The 21,689-nt window shown below is 34.8% G+C and overlaps 1 protein-coding gene across 2 annotated transcripts in view; it reads left to right on the top strand.

The window, feature by feature from the left end:
• The window catches only part of SCFD2 (sec1 family domain containing 2), a 345,681-nt gene that overhangs the window by 114,505 nt on the left and 209,487 nt on the right, over positions 1–21,689 (top strand). For both annotated transcript variants that reach the window (XM_039845191.1, XM_039845192.1), the window contains exon 5: positions 11,327–11,576. In XM_039845191.1, coding sequence (XP_039701125.1) covers positions 11,327–11,576 — 250 coding nt within the window. The remainder of the gene's footprint in view (positions 1–11,326; positions 11,577–21,689) is intronic.

The raw sequence follows: 21,689 nt of genomic DNA, 5'->3' as shown, positions 1-21,689 counted from the left end.
TGTAAGCTTCTTCTCCTTTCCTGCTCTTGCTTTGGATAAATGCTAATCTGTAATAAGAACTCTAAGTAGACAGCTCTGTTCTTCCCAGGACACAGGAAATGTGACCTGGTATAATGGCATTTTAAAAAGTTTTTATTGAAGTAAAATATAACATAGAAAAGTACATCTCAATGTATTTTTACTAACTGAAGACTTGTGTAATCAGCACCCAGATCAAGAAACAGAATATTGCCAGCAACCTGGGAGTCTCCTTTTCCTGCCTCTCAGTTATTTCTTCCTTCTAAACAGTAGACGTTTCTAAAAACATAGATTAATTTTCACTGGTTTTTGTATTTTAGATAAATGGAACCATATAATATGTTCTTTTTTTATGGATTCTTGCATTCAGCATTATATTTGTGAGATTCATCCATATCGTTTTATGAAATTATAGATCATTCTCATTGCTGTGTAGTATTCCTTGTGTGACTATACCACAATTTTTCTCTAATGGCATTTTTAGTGGGAGAAAAAGTTTGTAGAATTTGTTTTCACTTCCACTGAGGACTTCAGCATTTCTCAATGCCAGGGAATCATTTGCTCCACGGACACAGAATGACAGCCTGCTCCAAGTGCCCTTTGTAGGGATAAATTTTGGGAAACATGTTCATACTTTGAAAGTAGCCTCTTTGTGTTACTTTACATCTTATTCTATTAAGTCACCATGAGGCATTCTTCTAGCTTTCTTGTCTATGACATTATTTTACCACTCCAGAATCTTTTATTTATTCTAGTCCCTTTCTCACTGCCTTGAGGTCAAATGTCCCCATTCCTGAAATACTTAAATCCATCCTATTCTAATTTCACTCCAATTCTGCCCTCTCTGTTTTCTCTTTTGAACTACTTCCTCGTGCTCTGAACCTCCACTCCTAAACCTTGAAATAATTTTAGACTCTTCTCTTTCTCTCAGCTCCATATCTAATCTATGAGCAAACTGTGCTGGCTTTAGCTTCAAAATATTTCCAAATTCAACCAATTCATCCTACTTCCAATGCATCTGCCTTAGTCCAAGCCCCATCATTTCTTGCTTGGATTATTAAAATTGCTTCCTACCTGTCTCCCTGCTTCTGCCCTTGCTCCTCCATAGTCTATTCTCTTCACCACAATCTAAGGGGATTTTTAAATATAAATCAGATCATACCATTTCTCTGCTTAAAACTCCATTCATCTCAGAACAAAAGCATAAGTTCTAACAATGGCCCTGAATGATCTGGGCTCTTCTCTGCCTTGTTTCTTACCGTCTCCTCACTTCTCTTGCTAAGCGATCTGAGCTTGTCCGTACAACTTCTACATCATTGATCTACCACCCTCATCCTGCTTCTTCACATCTGAAGCCCTTGCTCTTGACATAAGCTGCTCCTGGAGACCATTTTCTCCCCTCTTTGATGAGTTCAGGATCTGACTCCTTTTTGTGCATATCTCTTCAGCATTCCCATCCTTTTTTCACATAGTATAAGGTAAACATAGAAAACTATGCTGTTTTATAGGACAAACTGTTGATAGCTACACAAAACTGGGGGCCACTGACCCAGCGGCACTGGCTGCCCTAGTCTCCAGTCAGCTGTCACTTGGGCTTGGGTTTGGGAGGGTAAACATGGCCTAGTGATACCTGGATGAGAGATTATCTTAAAATTTGTGGCTGGAACTACACATTCCTCCGCCAGAGTTTTTTAAGCTTGAATTGGGTCATGGGGCTGGTTATCTATCTTACCAAGGAACTCTCAAGAGCTGCAAGTCAGTAGATCACCTCTGATATATGAAGTTGGTCTATTGCTGCTCCTCCTCTTTTCTGATTTATCTCATTTGCCAGGTTCCCTAGATGGTTTGTCTTAGTTAGATTCTTTGCATCATACCCTGTCTCAGGGGTCAGGGTTCCTCTTCCCCATAAACTGGTTTCTCTTTGACTGGGAGGCAATGGAGAGGAAATATGTAGTGGATCAGATGTAGATTTTAGACAAAGACAGTTTGGCATTGGATCCCAGCTCAACCATTCACCAGCTGACGTCCTTGCCAGGTAACCTTTCTCAACCTAAATTTCTTCCTCTGAAATAATAATACCTATATTATAGAGTAATCAGGAGGATTAAATGAGATAATCTATAATTATATCTTTGTAAATGTTCATTTCTATTTTTCACGTCAGCTACTTCATTACGAAGGTGAGTATACTTTTGATACTGTGTTCAAAGGACTGAGCTAGGTGCTGGGGATGCCATTAGGAATAAGATGCTGTTCTTGCTATCAAGGAATTTTCAATCTTAGAAGAGAGCTAGACATGAGTAAATAATTAAATTCTGGAGGATAAGAGCTATGGTAGAGGAAAATAGAGGCTTCTCAGGGATCACAGGGTAGGCAAATTTAACACATGTAGGGTAAGTCAGAGGAGATAATGCTTGAGTTGCATCATGAGACCAGTTAGAAAACAGGGTAAAAAAGTACTAGGCAGGAAGGTAAGCATGTGTAAAAGCAGAGGCACAGGCAAGTCGTTCGGCAAAGCTGAAATGTAGCCTATAAGGAAAGGATTCATTATGGATGGGATGAACAGTTAATTAGGACTGTGGAGGTAAAGGAAATGCATATGTCATATAAAGACTTTATCTTAAAGGCAGTGGAAACCATGAAATAATTTTAAGGAGGTCAAATATTTGGTTTAGAATGACGTCAATCATGATCGAGATCATGGTAGTTACTACTCAGGCAGTAAAGGAAGGACTAGAGGGGAGAAGGGGGTATACGATTGGTGGCTTATTCGATGTGGCAGGGCCGAGGAGAAGCTGCAGCACACTCCAAGTTTCTATCTTGGTCGACTGGAAGAATGACGGCACCACACAGAGTGCGCAGACTGAAGAGCAGATTTGGGGTAAAAAAAACTCTTGATTTCAGTTTTAGACATGTTGAGTTAAATTTGCAGATGAGATGTATAGCTGGAGAAATCAGTAGGCAGTTGGCTGCATGCGTAGGGAGCAAAGAGAGAAATTTGGCTAGAGGTACAGATTTATTATTTACTTCAGTTAGTATTCAGATTAAAGTGAGATACCAAAGGAATCAACAATACAGTGACTCAAACAGGATAGCTTACTTCCCAAACACATTTTAGTCTAGAAATTGTTGAGTGATTCAGTCTACGTGCCACTCAAAATGTGGTCTACAGACCAGCAGCACTGGAATCATCTGAGCACTTACTAGAGTACAGAATCTTCAGGCCCTGTCCCAAACCTAAAGAATCAGCATTTGCGTTTATCAAGAGCCCCAGGTAATCCACATGCACATTAAATTTTGAGAAGCTCCTATTTAAGGAACTCGTTTTGCCTTGCCTTTCTCTAAAAGAAGATAGTTGAAATTATCTACCACATCTTTATGTGTTTTAGCCATGAGAAGGTGAAAAAGAGAATAGAAATAATGAACTTTCTTTTTAGGATGTGATATCCTTAAATCAGTAAATATTGGTATTTACTGTATTAAAAATTAAAACTGAGACAAGTTTAAAATATTCATCAATTCCTTTAAAATAATAGCCAACCTATTACAAGCTAACATAGATAACATTTTATGAAAAATAACTATATTTCCAAAACAAAAAAATAAGTGAGACTGGAATTGGTTTATATTTTTGCAAATGTCTTTAATGTCTCACTGAATATAAAACAGCTGGATTCTCATATTTGCCTCCTTATTTAATATGCTGCCATATGTTGTTTTGGTTGAAATATATGAAGAAAATCCAGTCTCAGGCAGATACATAATTGGAAAAGGGAGGAATATTTGGTAGCCTTTTCAGATTTTGTGGATATATATTTTCGATACCATACTTAGACTCTAAAAAGTAGTAATTTCTTAAAAGTAAGTCGTAATGTGGAGTTGGAAACCATATCGATGAGCTTTTTGTACTCTTTTATATTAAAATTCACTTATCTATCTTGTATTTTGGATAGATCTTTTGCCTATGCCTTATTTTCTTACATCATACATTGGTCATTTGGAAAATATTGACTGAGTTAAGCAGATCTTCCAAATGTTGACACATTTCATTATGCAATTAAAAAAAATCACATTTTTAATGTCACCATTATTCTTATCAGAAAGTCTTTAAGTATAAAGAATCTGGCAGTGGCAGTTACAAGTTTTCCAAAATTTGAATTTTTGCTTAAAAGGCAGAATTTTATCATTGGCAATAAATATCAGTTGTTTTTCTTGAAGAAACAGGCTCACTTTGTTCATTTTTAAGAAAATGTTTGGTAAATACCCAAGTCTTAATAAGCATAGCTTCTCTATCTGAAATTCTTTCAATTAACAATGGTATTGCAGGAGGGAAACCGTTAATTCAGTTCATGACTGCAGTAACTGCACCAGTGCTTTTCCTCAAGATAACCATTATACTTTACTATATTGCAGAAGTACTTTATGTATAGTTCATATTTTGTTACACAGAATGTTAAAGAGACATTTATTTAAGGGTTGAGATTTTGTAAGATTAATTTTTATTGCTTAATCAAGAGCATTGTTAAGTAAAACTGGCTTTTAAAAAATTTCAGCCATGAGAACATAGCATATTGGTGCAGACCGCAATGACTATTAGCACGGTTAAGAACCCCTCTCCTTGACCTTTGTTAAGATACCAGCGATTTTATCCACCATTATTTTTGCACTCTTAGTGCAAATGTCAACACAGTGAAAAAGGCAAGAAATGTCTTAGAGTTGTTATAAAAATAGTTTTGACCTTATCTTGTAGACCTCTTAAAAAGGTCTCCGGGGTCTTGGATCTAAAAAACACTGTCCTATATGATTATTATGGGCCTGATGAATATTGGCTTATGAGATTGCATGATTTTAGACTGACTACTTCTAGGCAAAACTGTTAAGTAGCAAATTTTAAATTTGACGTGTTTCTGTGCCTTCCCTTTCTGTGACATCCCTGAAGGCACTCACTGGATCCTTAGTGGTACAGGTACCACCTAGGTAACTATTCATGCTGCGCTTGCTTGTTTGTTTAGTTATTCTATGAAGCCCTACTGCGTACCAGGTTCTCTGCCTGATGCAGGGCTTCTCATGCCCTACCTTACACAAACCACTTACATTAATTTCCTATTGCTGCTATAGCAAATTACCACAAACTTAGTGGCTTAAAGCGACATAAATTTACTGTCTTACAATTGCGTAGATCAGAAGTTTGACACCAGTCTCACTGGACTAAAATCAAGGTGTTGGCAGCACTACATTTGTTTTTGGAGGCTCTAGGGGAGCATCTGTTTCCTTGCCTTTTTCAACTTCCAGAGGCCCCCTGTATTCTTTGGCTCACAGTCAGTTTCCTCCATCTTCAAAGCCAGCAGTGTTGCTTCTTTCTGACCCTCATCATTGCATCTCTCTGACCACAGACAGGAAAGGTCCTCTACTTTAAGTACTCATGTGATTAGACTGGGCCCACCCAATAATACAGAACAGTCTCCCCATCTCAAGATCTGTAACATAAATCACAACTGCAAAGTCCCTTTGCCATGTGAGGTAACATTTACGGTTCTGGAGACTAGAGTCTGGGCCTCTTTGCGGGGCCATTATTCTGCCTACCACTCATTGTTAGTACGTGTATGTTAAATATTTGTTGAAGGAATGAAGGAAGGATCCTATCCCATCACTTATTTTTTAGAGCTTTGCTCCTTCCTGATACTAGATGTTGATTGTTTAAGATTCAATCAAGGTACCGCCCCTTCCAGGATTTAGGTGTTCTTTACTGTGTTTCTAAAGTGAATGAATAACTCTACTGATTAGAGCACTTATTCTATATCATCACAACTGTTTACTCCTACCCCACTCACCTGTAAGCTCCTTGAATCTTATGTCTTGCTTTGTTCTTTGTATGCCCAGAATATAGCACAGTACGTGGCACATAGTATGTACACGATAAAGAATGCATGAGTACATCAATGAATTAATTATCTTTATATTTAGCCAGTTACACTTTTGCATTTTGCCTGAAGCATATAAAGAAGTCCATTCTGTCAAAGAGGGAGGATGACTTTAGTTATGGGAATTTAAGGCCTAATGGAAATCCTAATAAAGGATAGCAAGTGACATTTTTGGGCAGAAGAGCCTTAGGCACTTCCTCAGGCCCCCACTGGCAGCATGCCCAGGACTGAGCTGAAGCTTGGAGGAATTGCAGAGATGGTTCTCCAGCAGGACCTTAAGGTGGCTTAGAGTTTCGCTTTGTCAGCAGGCTCTATACCAGGGAGGAGCAGGTATGGAGCCAGCCCAGCCTGCTCTGCAGCCACATAGCATAAGGCCTGTTTGCTCCTCATGCCTACAGAGGTAGCCAGCACAGAGACAGACTCTGACTTTGCAAAGGTGTTTTAATTCAGCCAAAAAGTTGGCTTTTCTAAAGACAACATGCATTTACAGAGGGCCTTTTGTTTGGAGTTACTGGGGACTCATTCAAAAATAACAGGAGTCCCAGTCTGCAGAATAGTTTTGTCATTCTAGACACAGCTCTAATCTTCCACCTCCTACCAGTAGGCCCATTTATATCAAAATGGATGAGAAATTTAATCCCTGATATTTTATAAAGAAGTCTTTTTTTTTTTTGCTTTGGTTGTGGTTTGCTCTGTGTGTGCTTTTTTAACACCAGTGTTTAATGATGTTTATATTGCCTTTAACCTTTGACTAACTTTGCAGTTAAGTTCCAAGATGTAGTTTCATATCCAGTTTTTGTTAGCTGCTTCTCCCTCCTTTGAGACTGCTAACTTCCTATTCTTAGAAGGTATTTCATTCCCTTCCCAGTGATCTCAATCACTTTTGCTAGGGAAGAAAGTAGTTGAAGTAGTAGTTAATATTTGTATGAGGTTATGTGCCAGGCACAATGCTATGTGATTTACTCCTATTATTAAATCTTTAGAACAACCTTATGACACAAATGCTGTTTTTGTATATCCATAAATGTGAGGGAGAACGTTTTCCTCAAAAATAGCCTTCAGAAAAAAGGGAGTCCCCTTATATTTGAATCTTCACAGAGACTGCCCCATAGTGGGGATTACTCTATTTTAAACCACAAAGTAGTTTAAGCAGTTGCCCTAGTACTATGAAAATGGGTGCCCATGGTTTGGGATTGCTTAATATTCAAGTATTTGTGGTAGTATTTCCATTTTACAGATGAGGAAATAGATTTAAAGAAGTTAAGTAACTTGCCCAAGGTCATACAGCTAGTAAGTAGTACAGCCAGAGTTTAAACCTAGGCTTATAATCTTACTTCTCAATCCTCATTATTAATCCTCCTCAGATTCTTTCACCTTTGAAAAGGTTTCAATCTGGGGAATCACTAATGTTTTCCTTTCTTCTTGTTGAAGTTTCATTCTAAGGGCAGAGATCAGAGAATGAGTATATATCCAGTCTGGAGCCATGCTTTTATGGATAGTACTAGAAAGCTCTAGTTCACCTTTTAAGCCAAGGTGGCATGGGGTTCCCTCTGTTTCATTCTTGCCAGATGATCACCCCACCTTTTGCCATTGGTGAGAAATCATTGTTTCCTGAGTCAGTCCCTTATCTTGGCTCTTGTAGGAACTCTTCCTCGTACTCAGTTGAAATCATCTTTCTTGGGATTTTTCAGTCTAACAGAAAGGAGATCAAAATATTCAGTGTAACAGAAAGGAGGTCAAAATATTTGTGTCTTATTATCTTCCCTCCCTCTCCACTTCCCTCTTGGTCCTCTACACTCTCTCTTGTCTTTCTAATAAATATTTTATTTTAGAATAGTTTTAAATTTATAAAAGAATTGTCAAGATAGTACAGAGAGTTTCTGTATATCCCTCAGTTTATTGTTAAAATCTTACGTTATTGTGGTACATTTGTCAAAACTGAGAAACTAACATTGATACACACTAGTAAGTATAAACTCCAGACTTTATTATTATTTCACTAGTTTTTCCCTAATATTCTTTCTTTGTAATCCCACATTACATTTTGTGGTTACGTTTTTTTTTAGTCTTATCTAGTGTAGGGTAGTTTTTCCATCTTTCTTTGTTTTTATGACCTTGAAAGTTTTGAGGAGTATTGGCCAGACATTTTGTAGAATGTCCCTCAATTACAACTTATCTGGTTTTTATTATAGGTTATGAGTTTAGGAGCAGAGTACCACAAAAGTGAAGAGCCATTTTCATTGCATTGTATTAGGGACACATGATGTCATTGTGACTTATCACTGGTAGTGTTAACCTTGATCTTTTGGCTAAGGTAAAATTACTCCTCCCCTTTCCTTACATGATTTTTTTAGGAGCAAGTCACAATGTGCAGCCCATAGTTAAGAGGTGGGGGTATTAAACTCTACCTCCAGGTGGGGGTAGCTATGTAAGTTATTTGAAATTTTCTGTAAGGAAGATTTATCTCTTCTACATTTATTTATTAATGCAATCACTAATTTATATAAGTATGGAGTGATGCACATTTATTCTGTACTTTGGGTTATAATCCATTCCAAATTTATTTATTTTCTTGCTCAAATTGTTCCAACTTTGGCCACTGGGAGGTCTTCTAGTTGTCTCTTGTGCCCTTTTGACATGCTCTTATTTTTTTATTTTTTACAGACTTCCTTACTTTCTGGCACTACAAGATTTCCCATGTTCCTCTGTATTTTCCTGGCCCCATTCCTAGAATTCACCCTTTCTCTAAGAATCCCTGGTTTCTTTTATTTGAGAGAAATTAAAGATATTAGAAACTAAGATCTGACTTGCTACTGGGGTGTCACTACCTCTAGATCTTCTTAGTGGACATAATTAGGAAATACATGTATGTATATCAGCCCATGTTGCACACTTGTCTACAATGTTTCTGCATCTACATTTGTTTCTATAGTAAAACTTTTCTTTTTTGAGCATTTATATTTTACTGTGTAGCCTAAAGTGAGAATATGATTTCCCGCCTTCTACCACTAATGGTAATGTTTTTTAAAAAAAGGTGGGAGGAGAAAGTGAAAATGGAGACCTTAACCTAAATATGATTTAAGAGCTCAGCCATCTCCTAGTTATCATGTCATTTTAGAGATAAAGAGATTCTAAGAGGTTTACTGAGATTCTACAAGGTTCTAAGGAACTAGGTAGTGGAATAGTCAGTATCAGAATCTGTGTTTTTGAAATGGATCCTTTTTATTTCCGTTTTATCAAATTCCTCTTTTAGACTGATCAGTATTCTTGGCTTTGTATTCAACTCAGTAATTAACTTCTTGGGTTGCATTAAGCAGGTGAGATGTAATTTTAGAAATTGGTTTACACAAGTAATACTTAGCTAACAGAATACTTAGCTAGAATGTCACTAAAGGAATTTGTTCTCTAGGAACATATCTTAGATCAACCACTTGAAAATGATGCTCTCATGGCCAGATGTTGACGAGTGAATCTTTTCAAATGATTACGATGATTATCCTACCATGTTTTACTTTTTATAACTATCTTAAAAAGAATCCTTTTTCTCTAGAGAGAGAATCATAGGACTTCTATGAAATAGATCCTTGATGTTTCACCTGCTTTTTAGAAATGGGATAAAAAGCAATGAAGGAGTCTGCTTAATGTCATTTAATGAGTTTGTGATAGGGTAAAAAATTTAAAAAATAACAAAACTGCAGCCCTCACTGCCCCTCTTTTAACAGGCCAACCACACAGCTCCTTTCTTTTAAATTGCTTTTGGCAGCTTGTAAAGCAAAGAACGAACACTTGAAGGTTCACTCAGGACACACCTGAAGCCATAGGACAGTTCTAGAATGCCTTCAAAGCCCTTTCCTTCCTGTGTTTATACTTGGTAAATTATGTCTTGTGACCACGTAACAGTAAAACCTCCATTCTGTTTTTCCACTTTTACCTTATTCATTCCAAAGACTTATCATTTTATTTTGTGTGGTACATTGTGGCCATCCAAGATTTTTAGTGGAAATAAATGGTAACAGTTGTTTTTCTTGTGCCAAATAATGTAATTGTGAACCTTAACCTTGAGATGATATATCCCAATTTTTCCAGGTGTGAATATGACTTGACTAGAAATTTTCATTTTGGGTAGTCATCCCAATATAGAATCACATTCATCTGCTTGATATCAGCTTCATTCAAATATGAGTTTCTGTAGGTCTTTCTTTATTCCAGTACTTCCTTCTTAACATAGCTTTTCTTCTTCAAAATAGTGCATGTTCATCCACATGAACACACACACACAACACCTACCCTAAAGTCTCATCTTCCTTTCCTGTTTTATTTTCTCGATAGCACTTACCAACATCTAATGTATTACATATTTTACTTCTTTAGCTTTTAATTGTCTCTTTCCCCCAACTAGAATGTCAACTGTGCAAGAGAAGGGCATTTGTTTTGCTCATTTGTGTCCACAGACCTAGAATATTATCTGGAACATAGTAGATACTCAGTGAACACTTCTGAATGAATAATGTGAAAGGCTCCGGATTTTAGTATAAATACAAAAATAATTGAGTTTTATTTTAAAAGGTTATTTTATATTATAGGAGAAATTAGATCACATTATTTAAAATGGGGGTTTATCTACTCACCAAAAATCTCAGAATTTGTGCTAGAAACATGCATGGTGCTTTGGAAGTTATGCAATCAGTCCAGTGATGCAATGCTATTATCACAGCTGTGGAATTTTGAAATAATCTATTAAATAGCACTCAAGAAATTGGTGGAAAAGCTAAAAGCAAAAACTTTTTACAGCTTTAAGGTGAATTACCTTCAGACTAACTGTAAGATATCTTGAACCCTGTTACATAACCCAGTTTGATCCCTTATTCTATTCACCGGATTTAGTAGAAAATTACTTCACTGTTATAAAAAAAACATCTATTCTAATATTTGCCAATATAGAGAATATTAAAAAGAGTATGCTGCAAAATCTGAGGTAATTTCTCTGAAGAAGTGTTAGCATTCATGTGGATATATAGATGCTGGCATGTTTTTGTTTTTAATCATTATTTTATAAACATATATTATTTTTATTTTAAATTTCTGATGTCTGAAGTACTTTTATTTTTATTTTTAATTGATTTACTATTATTTTAAGCAATATGTAAGATAATATAGAAGGATCTGCAGCTTGACTAGCATTTTATAAGCTAGATCTTTTAAAACAAGTGCTCTAATGCCTAATTTCTTGCAATATTCTCTCCAGACTGAGAAACAAACAAATAAGAAACAATCTAGTCAGTGAACATCAAAGACTTATTTGCAAGCTCTCTTTGGACTGATGTAGTACATGAATTACGTCTTTGTACAAGATTAATATATTTTCACATTACCACCTTTTATTTCAGAGCATTGGAGAGTCGACTATATCTATTGTGTTAAATCAGCTGCTGCCAATGATTAAGCCTTCAAATCAGAGGACCAATGATGACTACAGCTCTGAAGAGCTATTGATCCTCCTAATATATATTTATTCTATCACTGGAGAGTTCACAGAGGACAAAGACCTGGCTGAAGCTGAAGAAAAAGTGAAGAAAGCATTGGTTCAGGTCTTTTGTGAGGAAACTGAGTTGTCGCCTTTGCTTCAAAAAGTCACAGGTGAGTGTTTAACAAAGATATAGGACATAAATATTACTGATACAGAAAACAAAGTTAAAAATAAAGGCTTTTGTAGGAAGAAGATGAAATGATCTTCATGGGAATTGTTTAGAATTTTAAGAGGAATGATGAATGCTAGCTAACCTTTAAGATCAGAAGTTTTCATTGCACTATTTATTTTTCCAGACGTGGGAGTGAAATGGCCTTCTAATTTCTTGTCAGAATTTGTATTCCATATAGCCAAAGCCTTTTTAAAATAGCAAAATACTCCTTAAATAACATCTTTATAAATAACAAATATTAGGAAAAATAAAATGAAGAGCATTCTATTCAAAGGGTTTCTGTTGACATTCTCTTTGAGATTGTCATTTCAAACTTTAAAAAAAATGTTTCCCTAAGATATTATACAATGTTATAGGATTAAAAGTTTTCCAGAGTTGTTTCTTATTTTGACTCCTCATTTTTCATTTGAATCTGAATTAATTGGTAGCGTGCAAAATAATAACCAAATATCTCAGTAAAGTAAGCTATGTTAATTTTGGGGAAATATATAATGAAATATTATAAAATCTAACTGTATTCTTTTAGTAAGAACTGTGATATAACTCTGAGACATTTGTTTGTGTTATTCTTTATCAAATGCAATATTTTTGTTTATATTTTGTGTAAGGCTTATTTCCATTAAAACATATTGAGCCTGGGTCTTTCTGAAAGCAAGATGTTATTACAATTTACACATAAAACTTAAATGATTAAAAAACATAGCAAGTTTCCATTTGTTAATGAGTGTGTGTGTGTGTGTGTGTGTGTGTGTGTGTGTGTAGACCTCTCCATTTAGGAAGGCTCAGTTGAGGAAGATTATATATCTTCCAACTTCTCCTCCTTGCCTCCCTAGAGGGAGTATCCAGACTGCACAGAAGCAGGCTGTGTAGCTGTCAACCTAAATGTCCCATGCCTGTATGTTTTCCTTTGTGCCCACTGCTGACCTTTCCTATGTTTGGTTACGGAAAATGAAACCTTGACGAGATGGAAACTGAATGAAGTTTCCACAGAAATGAAGCGTTTTCTTGCTTAGTATAGAACCTGTTTGCCAACTTAAAATCTACCTAAGGAATACTTGTGGAATTTATTCACATTTCATTTAGGTATAGTACTATATGTGATTACACGTGTTTGACTGTAAATGAATAGTGACTTAGAAAGCTTTAATATGGTTTACACAGTTCTTAGAACAGTGATTTGATTCAAAGTAAAACTGAATGCTAGGAAAATTTAATTGGAAGTTATTCTTAAAATGCATAATTTCAGAAACAGACAACAAAGATGGTATATTTTAGCTGAGGTTATTTGTATAGCTTTTCTGTAACATCAGTATGTTACTATATTATTTTGGGAATTGAAGTCATGCTGTAAGAGTATTCATTTAATATTTGCTCAAGATGTTTATTGACCCGGTATTTCATCCTTTATTAGTTCTCTATGATTGCTCAGGATATTTCATTTTCTTGTTTTTAAGTGTGATTTCACATTTTAAAACACATACATTTGTGTTTATATTAAGAAAGTTAGTTACGTTTAGTAGTTGAAGGTTAAAAAATAAGAATTTGTGGAAATTTTAGTATATTTTTAAATTTTAGAGACTTATTTTGTTATACTAAATATACATTCCAATACGTTAACTTTGCATGTACAGTTTAAACAAGATGGATAAGATGTGCTACTTAAATTAGACTTAAGTGAACTTACCAGTGGAACATAAATACATTCATTGGTCAACTGCTGTGTACACCAAAAGAACTTTATTTCTGAAGATAGACTTTTACTTGGGCGATGTAGACATATCCTTTATCAAGTATATTGTAAAGTCCTGAGAAGTAACATTTATATTTACAGTTAGCTACTGAGGAGAATGTTTAATCTATATCCCAAAATAAAAATAGAATAGTGTTGGAGCTATTGTGACTCAGTCTTATGGAATAGAATGGGATACCCCAGGATGCATTGGAAGAATCAAATTGCCTTCAAATATGTTTAGCCTGTCATGGAACTAGGTTAGTTTTTACCATGAACTTGCCCACAGTATTATGCTTATGTTATTCTAGTTTACAGTCTTGGCTTACTTTGTCACTGGGTGGCAAAAATTTTTTTATGCCTTGTGCATATTTTATGGTTGATGAAATTTGGTTAAGAAATATTATAAACAAGCAATTAATATAAGAATTCTACATATTGTATAATGCTATAATTTTACTAATCTTAACTGTCAATGTGATAAAAAATACAACCCTTTTTCCATACTAAAAAAGTAAGCATGTTATCATCACCCAACTGCTAAGTGATAGTACCAGGATTTGAACTCCGGTGTTCCAGATCTGGAGCCCATATCTTTAAACACGAGATTCTAAACCTGCCCAAGCTCACTTCCATAACCATTGCACTTATGTTCTCTAACTTATGCTTGCTTACATTTATTGTTTTATGCCATAGATGCTCAACCATTCTATCATGTTCTTATTTTCTGAACAGCAAATTAATGTTTGGTTAATATTTTAGATATTGTCTGTGCTTTTTAATCTATCTATAATAGCTACTTATAGATATTTCCTCATACCTTCCTATCCTTGTGCATCTATCCTTTTTGTTTCTTCATTGCTATAAATAAATTAAAATAACATTTCTAGTCACTAAAATCTATTGATTGTCTAGCTTTTCTAAAATAGGAATAACACTTAAATTCTTTTTATTTCAGTAATATCTCTTGACAATAATTGCCCTGTGTTTAAAATTTGTATTTTCTTTTATATGTTAAATGTGTAATTTACTTTTGACAATTTCTTTCATATCTCCCTATTCTTCTCTTTTATGGAAAGGACAATGAGAAATTGTAATTGGCAAAACAAAGCAAAACCTCAGCACGGTCAATGGCAGCATACTATTTTCTTTTTTAATAGATACCTTTGGGGAGAGTCATAGGCAAAAACTCTCTTTTCTACTCACACAGAATAACAAGGATTGGCTCTGTGGGTGTCAGCACTGGGAGCTGTAAAAAGAAGGTTGGTATGGCCTAAATATGCCATTTAGTGTTGTCCTTTCTCAGTCTTGCTAAGTTCAAAGAGAGCATCAGTTTCCATATATGTTAGTGTCTGCATGGCGGTCACAAGAGAAAACAAAGGAAAACCATTTCATTCTTCAGAGAATGAAATCAAAATGGTAATTTTAAAGATCTATGCATACTTAGAATGTCGTCATGCAGGGAACTGTATCAGAAAAAGCATAGGGCTCAGATGAGGAAATCCTTGATTCAAAAGTTGGACTCTGCCATTTCCTAACAGTGTGAACCTTGATAATAAACATAAGTGCCCTATTGATCCCTCATGATTTTGCTGAGAATCAAATGATGTTATGTATATTAGCTAATTTTGGGTTATATAGTATTATAAATAGGTCATTTTTTCCCATTGCTCTTATTATTTCAATAGCGTCTAGCTGTCATATAGGGATGTGCTTCCCAACCTTTTTTACATTGTGATGCTCGTAGACAGAGAATGTTTGCATAGTATACTGAGGACTGTCGTGATCAGAGTCAACTAGTTCTCGGGGCGCTGGTCACTCTAAGGCCCTATCTGGTTGACCTGTGAACTGAAGTGAAGCAGCATCTGGGTATAGCTGGAACCTATTAGGAGCAAATCAGTGTGCTAAGGTTTGTTGGTCACAAGGCTCTGGAATCAGTAAACAAAGAAAAACAAAATGTGCATGTGGTTTTTGACACCCAAAGCTATTTTGGAAAAATTTCTTTCTGGTAAAAAATTTATATATTGCTCCTTGATTTGTTTCTATGAATTTTTATAGTATCTTTAGAGAAAAGATCAATAGGGACTAGATCTATTTAATTAGGTTTAGTGTAAAGCTAGGTGATGAATGATTCAAAGTAGGTAAAAATTCTGTGGTTAAGATAGAGGCAGGTTATTACCATAGAAACTGTAATTTATATTTCTTAGACTCTTATTTTACTTCCTGTTGATAATTTGGGATTATCAGTTATTGTATCATTGCATTAGGATTATACCTAGATATATGTAATGGAAAATTTACCAGATTAGCTTAACAAATAGGGACTTATTTTTCTTAGCAGGAAGTTCACAGACAGGCAACAGAACTCATGCTCTTTCTGGCCCATGCCTCCTTCCTCCCTTATTCCCTTCCTTTCTTCTTTCCTGAAGGTGTGGTTTTTGTCATCATGGCTCTAAGGTGGGCACTCATTCTTGACATGCTGTGTCCATGCTTCAGTCAAGAAGTGAAGAAGGATGAAAGCAAAAGGCATATAATAGCAGATTCTGTCCTTTTTTACATTAGGAAAATAATAGCCTTTCTGTAAATCCTACCCAAAAGACTTTATCACTGGCTAACTGGGTCTCATGATCGTTTCTGGCTACAGGAGAATCTGATGAGTATTTTCAGTTGTACATATATTTATAATGAACAAAAAGTCAGGGTTCTATTAGAAGAGAGAAAGTAAGCATGAACATTAGGTAAGAAACTTGTATTTGCTGCAATTATCATTATAGGCTTCCCTTACACAGGAAATTCTAAGGCAAAGATAATATACTGTGAAGTGAAGTGTTGCCCAGGGTTCCTTAATTTTACAGTTATAATATCGAAACTTCTTTTACAGCATATACGAAAATGATGACTTTCGAATGCTAGTATCACTGGGCTTGTATCTCAAATAGTTTCAACTAATCAATATTTATTACACATGTCTACATATCTAGCATTATTCTAAGCATAGAACCCATGGGGACAGTGGCAGTAAAGTGTAAGGAAATTAAAAGTAAAACTACCACATGACTCAGCAATTCCACTTCTGGGTATTTATCCAAAGAAATCCAAAACACTGATTCAAAAAGATATATGTATTCCTATGTTCATTGTAGCTTTATTTACAATAGCCAAGATATAGAAGCAACCTGAGTGTCCATTGATAGATGAATGAATAAAGAAAGAAGAGGGTGTGTGTGTGTGTGTGTGTGTGTGTGTGTGTGTGTTTTGTGTATGTAATGGATTATTACTCAGCTATAAAAAAGAATGAAAGTTTCCATTTGCGACTGCATGGATAGACCTTGAGGGTATTATGCTAAGTGAAATAAGTCAGACAGGGAAAGACAAATACTCTATGATTTCATTTACATGTGGAATCTAAAAAACAAAATAAATGAACAATCAAAACAAACAAATTCATAGATACAGAAAACAAATTGGTAGGGAGTTGGGAGGATGGGTGAAAAAGGGGAAGGGATTAAGATGTACAAATTACTAGTTATAAAAATAGTCACAGGGATATAGAGTACAGCATTAAGAATATAGTCAATAATATTTTAATAACTATGGTATCAGATTGGCATTAACTTTTCAGAGTGATCACTTTATAAGGAATATAAATGTCTAATTATCATGCTATACACCTGAAACTAATATAAAATAATATCAAATGTTAACTGTAATTGAAAAAAATCAAAAAGGGGGGAAAAGGTGAAGGGGAATAAGAGTTTTAAACTTTTAAGTATAAAACAAATAAGTCATGGGGATGTGCTGTACTGCATAGGAAATATAGTCAATAATATTGTGATAGTATTGTATGGTGTCAGATGGTTGTTGGACTTATGGTGATCACTTCTTTAGGTATATAAATATTGAATAACTATGGTGTATACCTCAAACTAATATAATACTGTATATTAGTGATATTTTAATAAAAATCTTTTTTAAAAAAAGAACCAGAACCCAGATCCACTTGACTGGAGCCTTTGGTTAAATTTATTCCTAGGTTTTTATTTTTTGATGCTATTGTAAATGGCATTGTTTTCCAAATTTCTCTTCCTGATAATTCATTATTGGTGTACAGAAATGCAACCGATTTCTGAATATTTATTTTTTATCCTGCTACTTTACTGAATTCATCTTCAGTTCTAATATTTTTTTGGTGAGATCTTTAGCATTCTCTATATAGTATCATGTCATCTTCAAATAATGACAGTTTTACTTCTTTCTTTCCAATTTGAATGCCTTTTATTTCTTTTCTTTTTCTTCTCTGATTGCTATGGCTAGGACTTCCAATACTATGTTGAATAAAAGTGGTAAAAGTGGACATTCTTGTCTTGTTCCTGATCTTAAGGAAAAGACTTTTAGTTTTTCCGCATTGAATATGATGTTAGCTGTGGGCTTGGGTTCTGGTTCTGACTCTGGACCTCAGTAGATGTGTGATCTTGAGCAAGTCATTTAAATTCACTGATTCTCAATTTCCTCATAAATAAATGGAAATAGTAATACTACTGAACTCATGAGATAAAATAATTGAAGTGTTTGATACAGCTGTTGGTGTATAATATGTCATCAGTGTATGGTACCTATATCATCCCTATTATTTTTATCATTATTATTTTGTTGTTGACATCACCTTTATTATCATCAAGCAATATCTCTCATCAAAGAGCTTGCAGTCATTTTAGAAACAAGACAAACACAGAAAACACTACAAAACCACATAATATTATACCAAATATAATTAAGCATCCAAAATGTGTGGCTATGAATGCAGTGATGGTTTGATATTAAATGACACTTATAAACAAAGAATTTCAAGTTATTGAATTGGTTCTGACCAAATAGAGCTGGGAAATACTAGGTAATAACAGCATTATAATATCTGATAATCTTAGATAATACTATAGTGTTCAAAGTATTTTCACACAGGAATATTATCTCTTTTGATCTGAAAAGAATATACAAGTTTGAGCCCATTAACTTACAGATTTAAAAACTATTCCCCAAATCTGAGCTCAGATGAGATATATTTATAATGTTGAGTTCACAAATATACTCCTAGTTTTTCCAACATGGTTTGGGACAGAGAATGTAAAATTGTACCTAAATTTGGAAATAGTAGAGTTGCAGTTTTCACTAGTTTTTATTTTTCCCACGGCGGTTCCCTCCCTAAGAAGCCTTTTGTCTTTAGGTAAAATCCGGATACACTCTTGAGAGGTCCTGTAGTTGCCTGGGTTTGTATGATAGGTGTCAGGACTCATAAACATATATTACTATGTTTTATGGATGGAAAGTTTCTCAAGAATGATCCAGTCTGTTCACTGCACATGAGAAAATCAAGGCCCCAAAATGTTGACTGACTTGCCTCAAATCACTAACCAGTAGGCTGTGCAATGCAAGGATGGGACTAGAGACTGTCTTCTGATTCCCAGTTCAGAATTCTTTTTACTAGAACAGGGATTTCCAAATTTTGGCTCATAGATCCTTAGGAAACTGTAGGACTTAGAACAAAAGGGTCACTGCTCCATGTGTGCTTTAAGCATTATTCATAAGTTAAGTATTACTCTTATGATTTATAATATGTAAATTCATTTAAAGGTACTGCTTAAGTTATGTATTTTTTCCTTTGTATCTTTCAATTGACAGATACCAAAAGCACAATTATATGCTATCCTCATACTTTAAAAATGTTTGAAACCATGGGTTACAATAGGAGTCTCAAACTCAAATGCTTACAAGAACTAGCAAGTAATGTAAGTAAGTAAAATAAATTAGGTTTTAGAAAAATAACAGCAAAGATACAATGATAATTAGCAAAGGATATTTCATCTTAATGAAGGAGTGAACAGGGAGTGGTGGGGACTGTGTCAAACTGGAGATCCTCTAATTGTTGCCAGGAAAGCATGAATCAGATATTGCCAATCTCTCAAGAAATCAGGACTAAACTCAGAATTAACCAGGTTTAAGAAATTGACTCATTTTCAAAAACACTGTATGAGTTAAAGAGATGTTACTGAAAGGCAGAATTCATCCTATTGAGTGGATTTCCTCATTGCATTCTTTATACTAGATACTGCCTCAAGTATTGATTGTAGAGGAAAGCTTTTGAATCTAACTCTATGACCTACTAGAAATCTGAAAGATCTCTAGGTAGATGAAATGGTACCCTCTGGTTTTATTAGAAAGCACAGGAAGTGACCTGTGACCTTATTTTCTGACTTCCTTTAGCTAAAAGAAAAAAAAATTGCATTCATTTAAATTTTACTCTGGCATAAGTTTACCAGTGAGGTAGCATAGGTTTTCTTTCCAAATAGATTCTGTAAAGATACCATCTAAGTGGAACTAGACTTCTCACAGAACTCTATCTACTGGACAGAAAATTCTAGGATGCACTTTGAGTTTAATAAAAGGAAGACATTTCAGGAAAATAAAGCCAGCCAAAAAGTCTGACTCACCTCCATGTGAAGAGCTTCCTAGCACATGGAACACACAGTGAGACTTAGGTATTGGTAAGAATTATGCTAATTGAGTTCTAAAACATTTTAGGATTTTAAAATATTAGAACGTCAAGTGTAAATTTTATGGAAAGGATGGTGCATAAGTTTTCATCAAATTCTGTGGATATTATTTTTTTCTATCTAGATCTATAGCTATGCTTCTTTTTCTATGTAATTCTCAAATCTTGGGCTTAAAATAATGGCAGGATTCCTGTTACTCTAACTGGAATATCAGAACTTCACCCTGATTTGGATAAAATGTATGTTACTTTCCTGGTGGATCGTGATATTTTTAATCATTCACTTTTTTAAAAGTTTTGATTTTAAGGGATTTTTAAATTTTTTATATTTTTATTTTTTTCAGTTATAGCTGACGTACAATATTATATTAATTTCAAGTGTACGCCGCGGCAATTAGACATTTATATAACTTAGTAATGATCTGACACCATACATAGTTATTACAATACTACTGACTATATACCTCATGCTATATAATCTAAATCTCTATAAATATTTTGTAACTACCATTTGTACCTCTTAATCCCAGCCCCCTGTCCTCCATCTCCCTGACTCCACAATCTGACAACCATCAAAATGCTCTCTGTATCTGTGAACTTGTTTTTGTTGTTTGTTTGTTATTCTGTTTTCTAGATTCCATGTATGACATTTGTCTTTCTCTGTCTGACTTCACTCAGTACAATACCCCCTAGGGCCATCCATATTGATGCAGATGGCAAGATTTTGTTTTTTTAAAAAAATATCTAGGTAATATTCCGTTGTATATATGTACCACCTCTTTGTCTATTTATCCATTGATGAACACTGAGGTGGCCTTCATATCTTGGTTATTGTAAATAAAACTGCAATGAACATATGGATGCACATGTCCCTTCAAAGTTGTGGTTTTTGGCTTTTTTGGGTTTTTTTTGGATAAATACCTAGAAGTGGGATTACTGGACCCTTCTTTATCTCTTGTTATAGCCTTTGTTTTAAAGTCTACTTTGTCTGGTATAAATATTGCTACCCAAGCTTTTTGTTTGTTTGTTTGTTTTCACTTTCTTAAAATGTCTTTTTCTATCCCTTCATTTTCAGTCTGTGTGTGTCTTTCAATCTGAAGTGTGTCTCTTGTAGGGTCTTGTTTTCTTATCGATTCAGCCACCCTATCTTTTGATTGGAATATTTAATCTATTTACATTTAAAGTAATTGTTGCTAGATATATAGTTATTGCCATTTTATTATTCATATTTTTTATCTTTTTCTTCTTAAAGAAATCCCTCTAACATTTCCCGTTAGAGACTCTTTTTAGCTTTTTCTTGCCTGGGAAGCTCTTTAGCTGTCCTTTGATTCTAAGTGATAGTTTTGCTGGGTAGAGTAATTGTGGTTGTAGGTGTTTGCTTTTCATCAGTTTGAATACTTCCTGCTAATCCTTTCTGGCCTACAAAGTTTCTGTTGAGAAATCAGCTGACAGTCTTATGAGAGCTCCCGTGTAGGTAACTAGATGCTTTTCTCTTTCTGCTTTGAAGATTCTCTCTTTGTCTTTAACTTTTGGCATTTTAATTATGATGTGTCTTGCTGTGGGGCTGTTTGGGTTCATCCTGTTTGGGACTCTGCGCTTCCCAGAGTTGTATGTCTATTTCCTTTACCAGTTTAGGAAGATTTTCCATCGTTATTTCTTCTAATAGGTTTTCAATTCCTTGCTCTCTCTCTTCTCCTTCTCATATCTCTATGATGCAAATGTTGGTAGGCTTGATGCTGTTCCAGAGGCCACTTACACTTAAAAAAAAAAAAAAA

This window comes from Pteropus medius, unplaced genomic scaffold, assembly GCF_902729225.1.
Source record: "Pteropus medius unplaced genomic scaffold, Ma_sr-lr_union100, whole genome shotgun sequence".
NCBI lineage: Eukaryota > Metazoa > Chordata > Mammalia > Chiroptera > Pteropodidae > Pteropus > Pteropus medius.
This window is presented reverse-complemented; position numbering and strand designations above follow the sequence as displayed.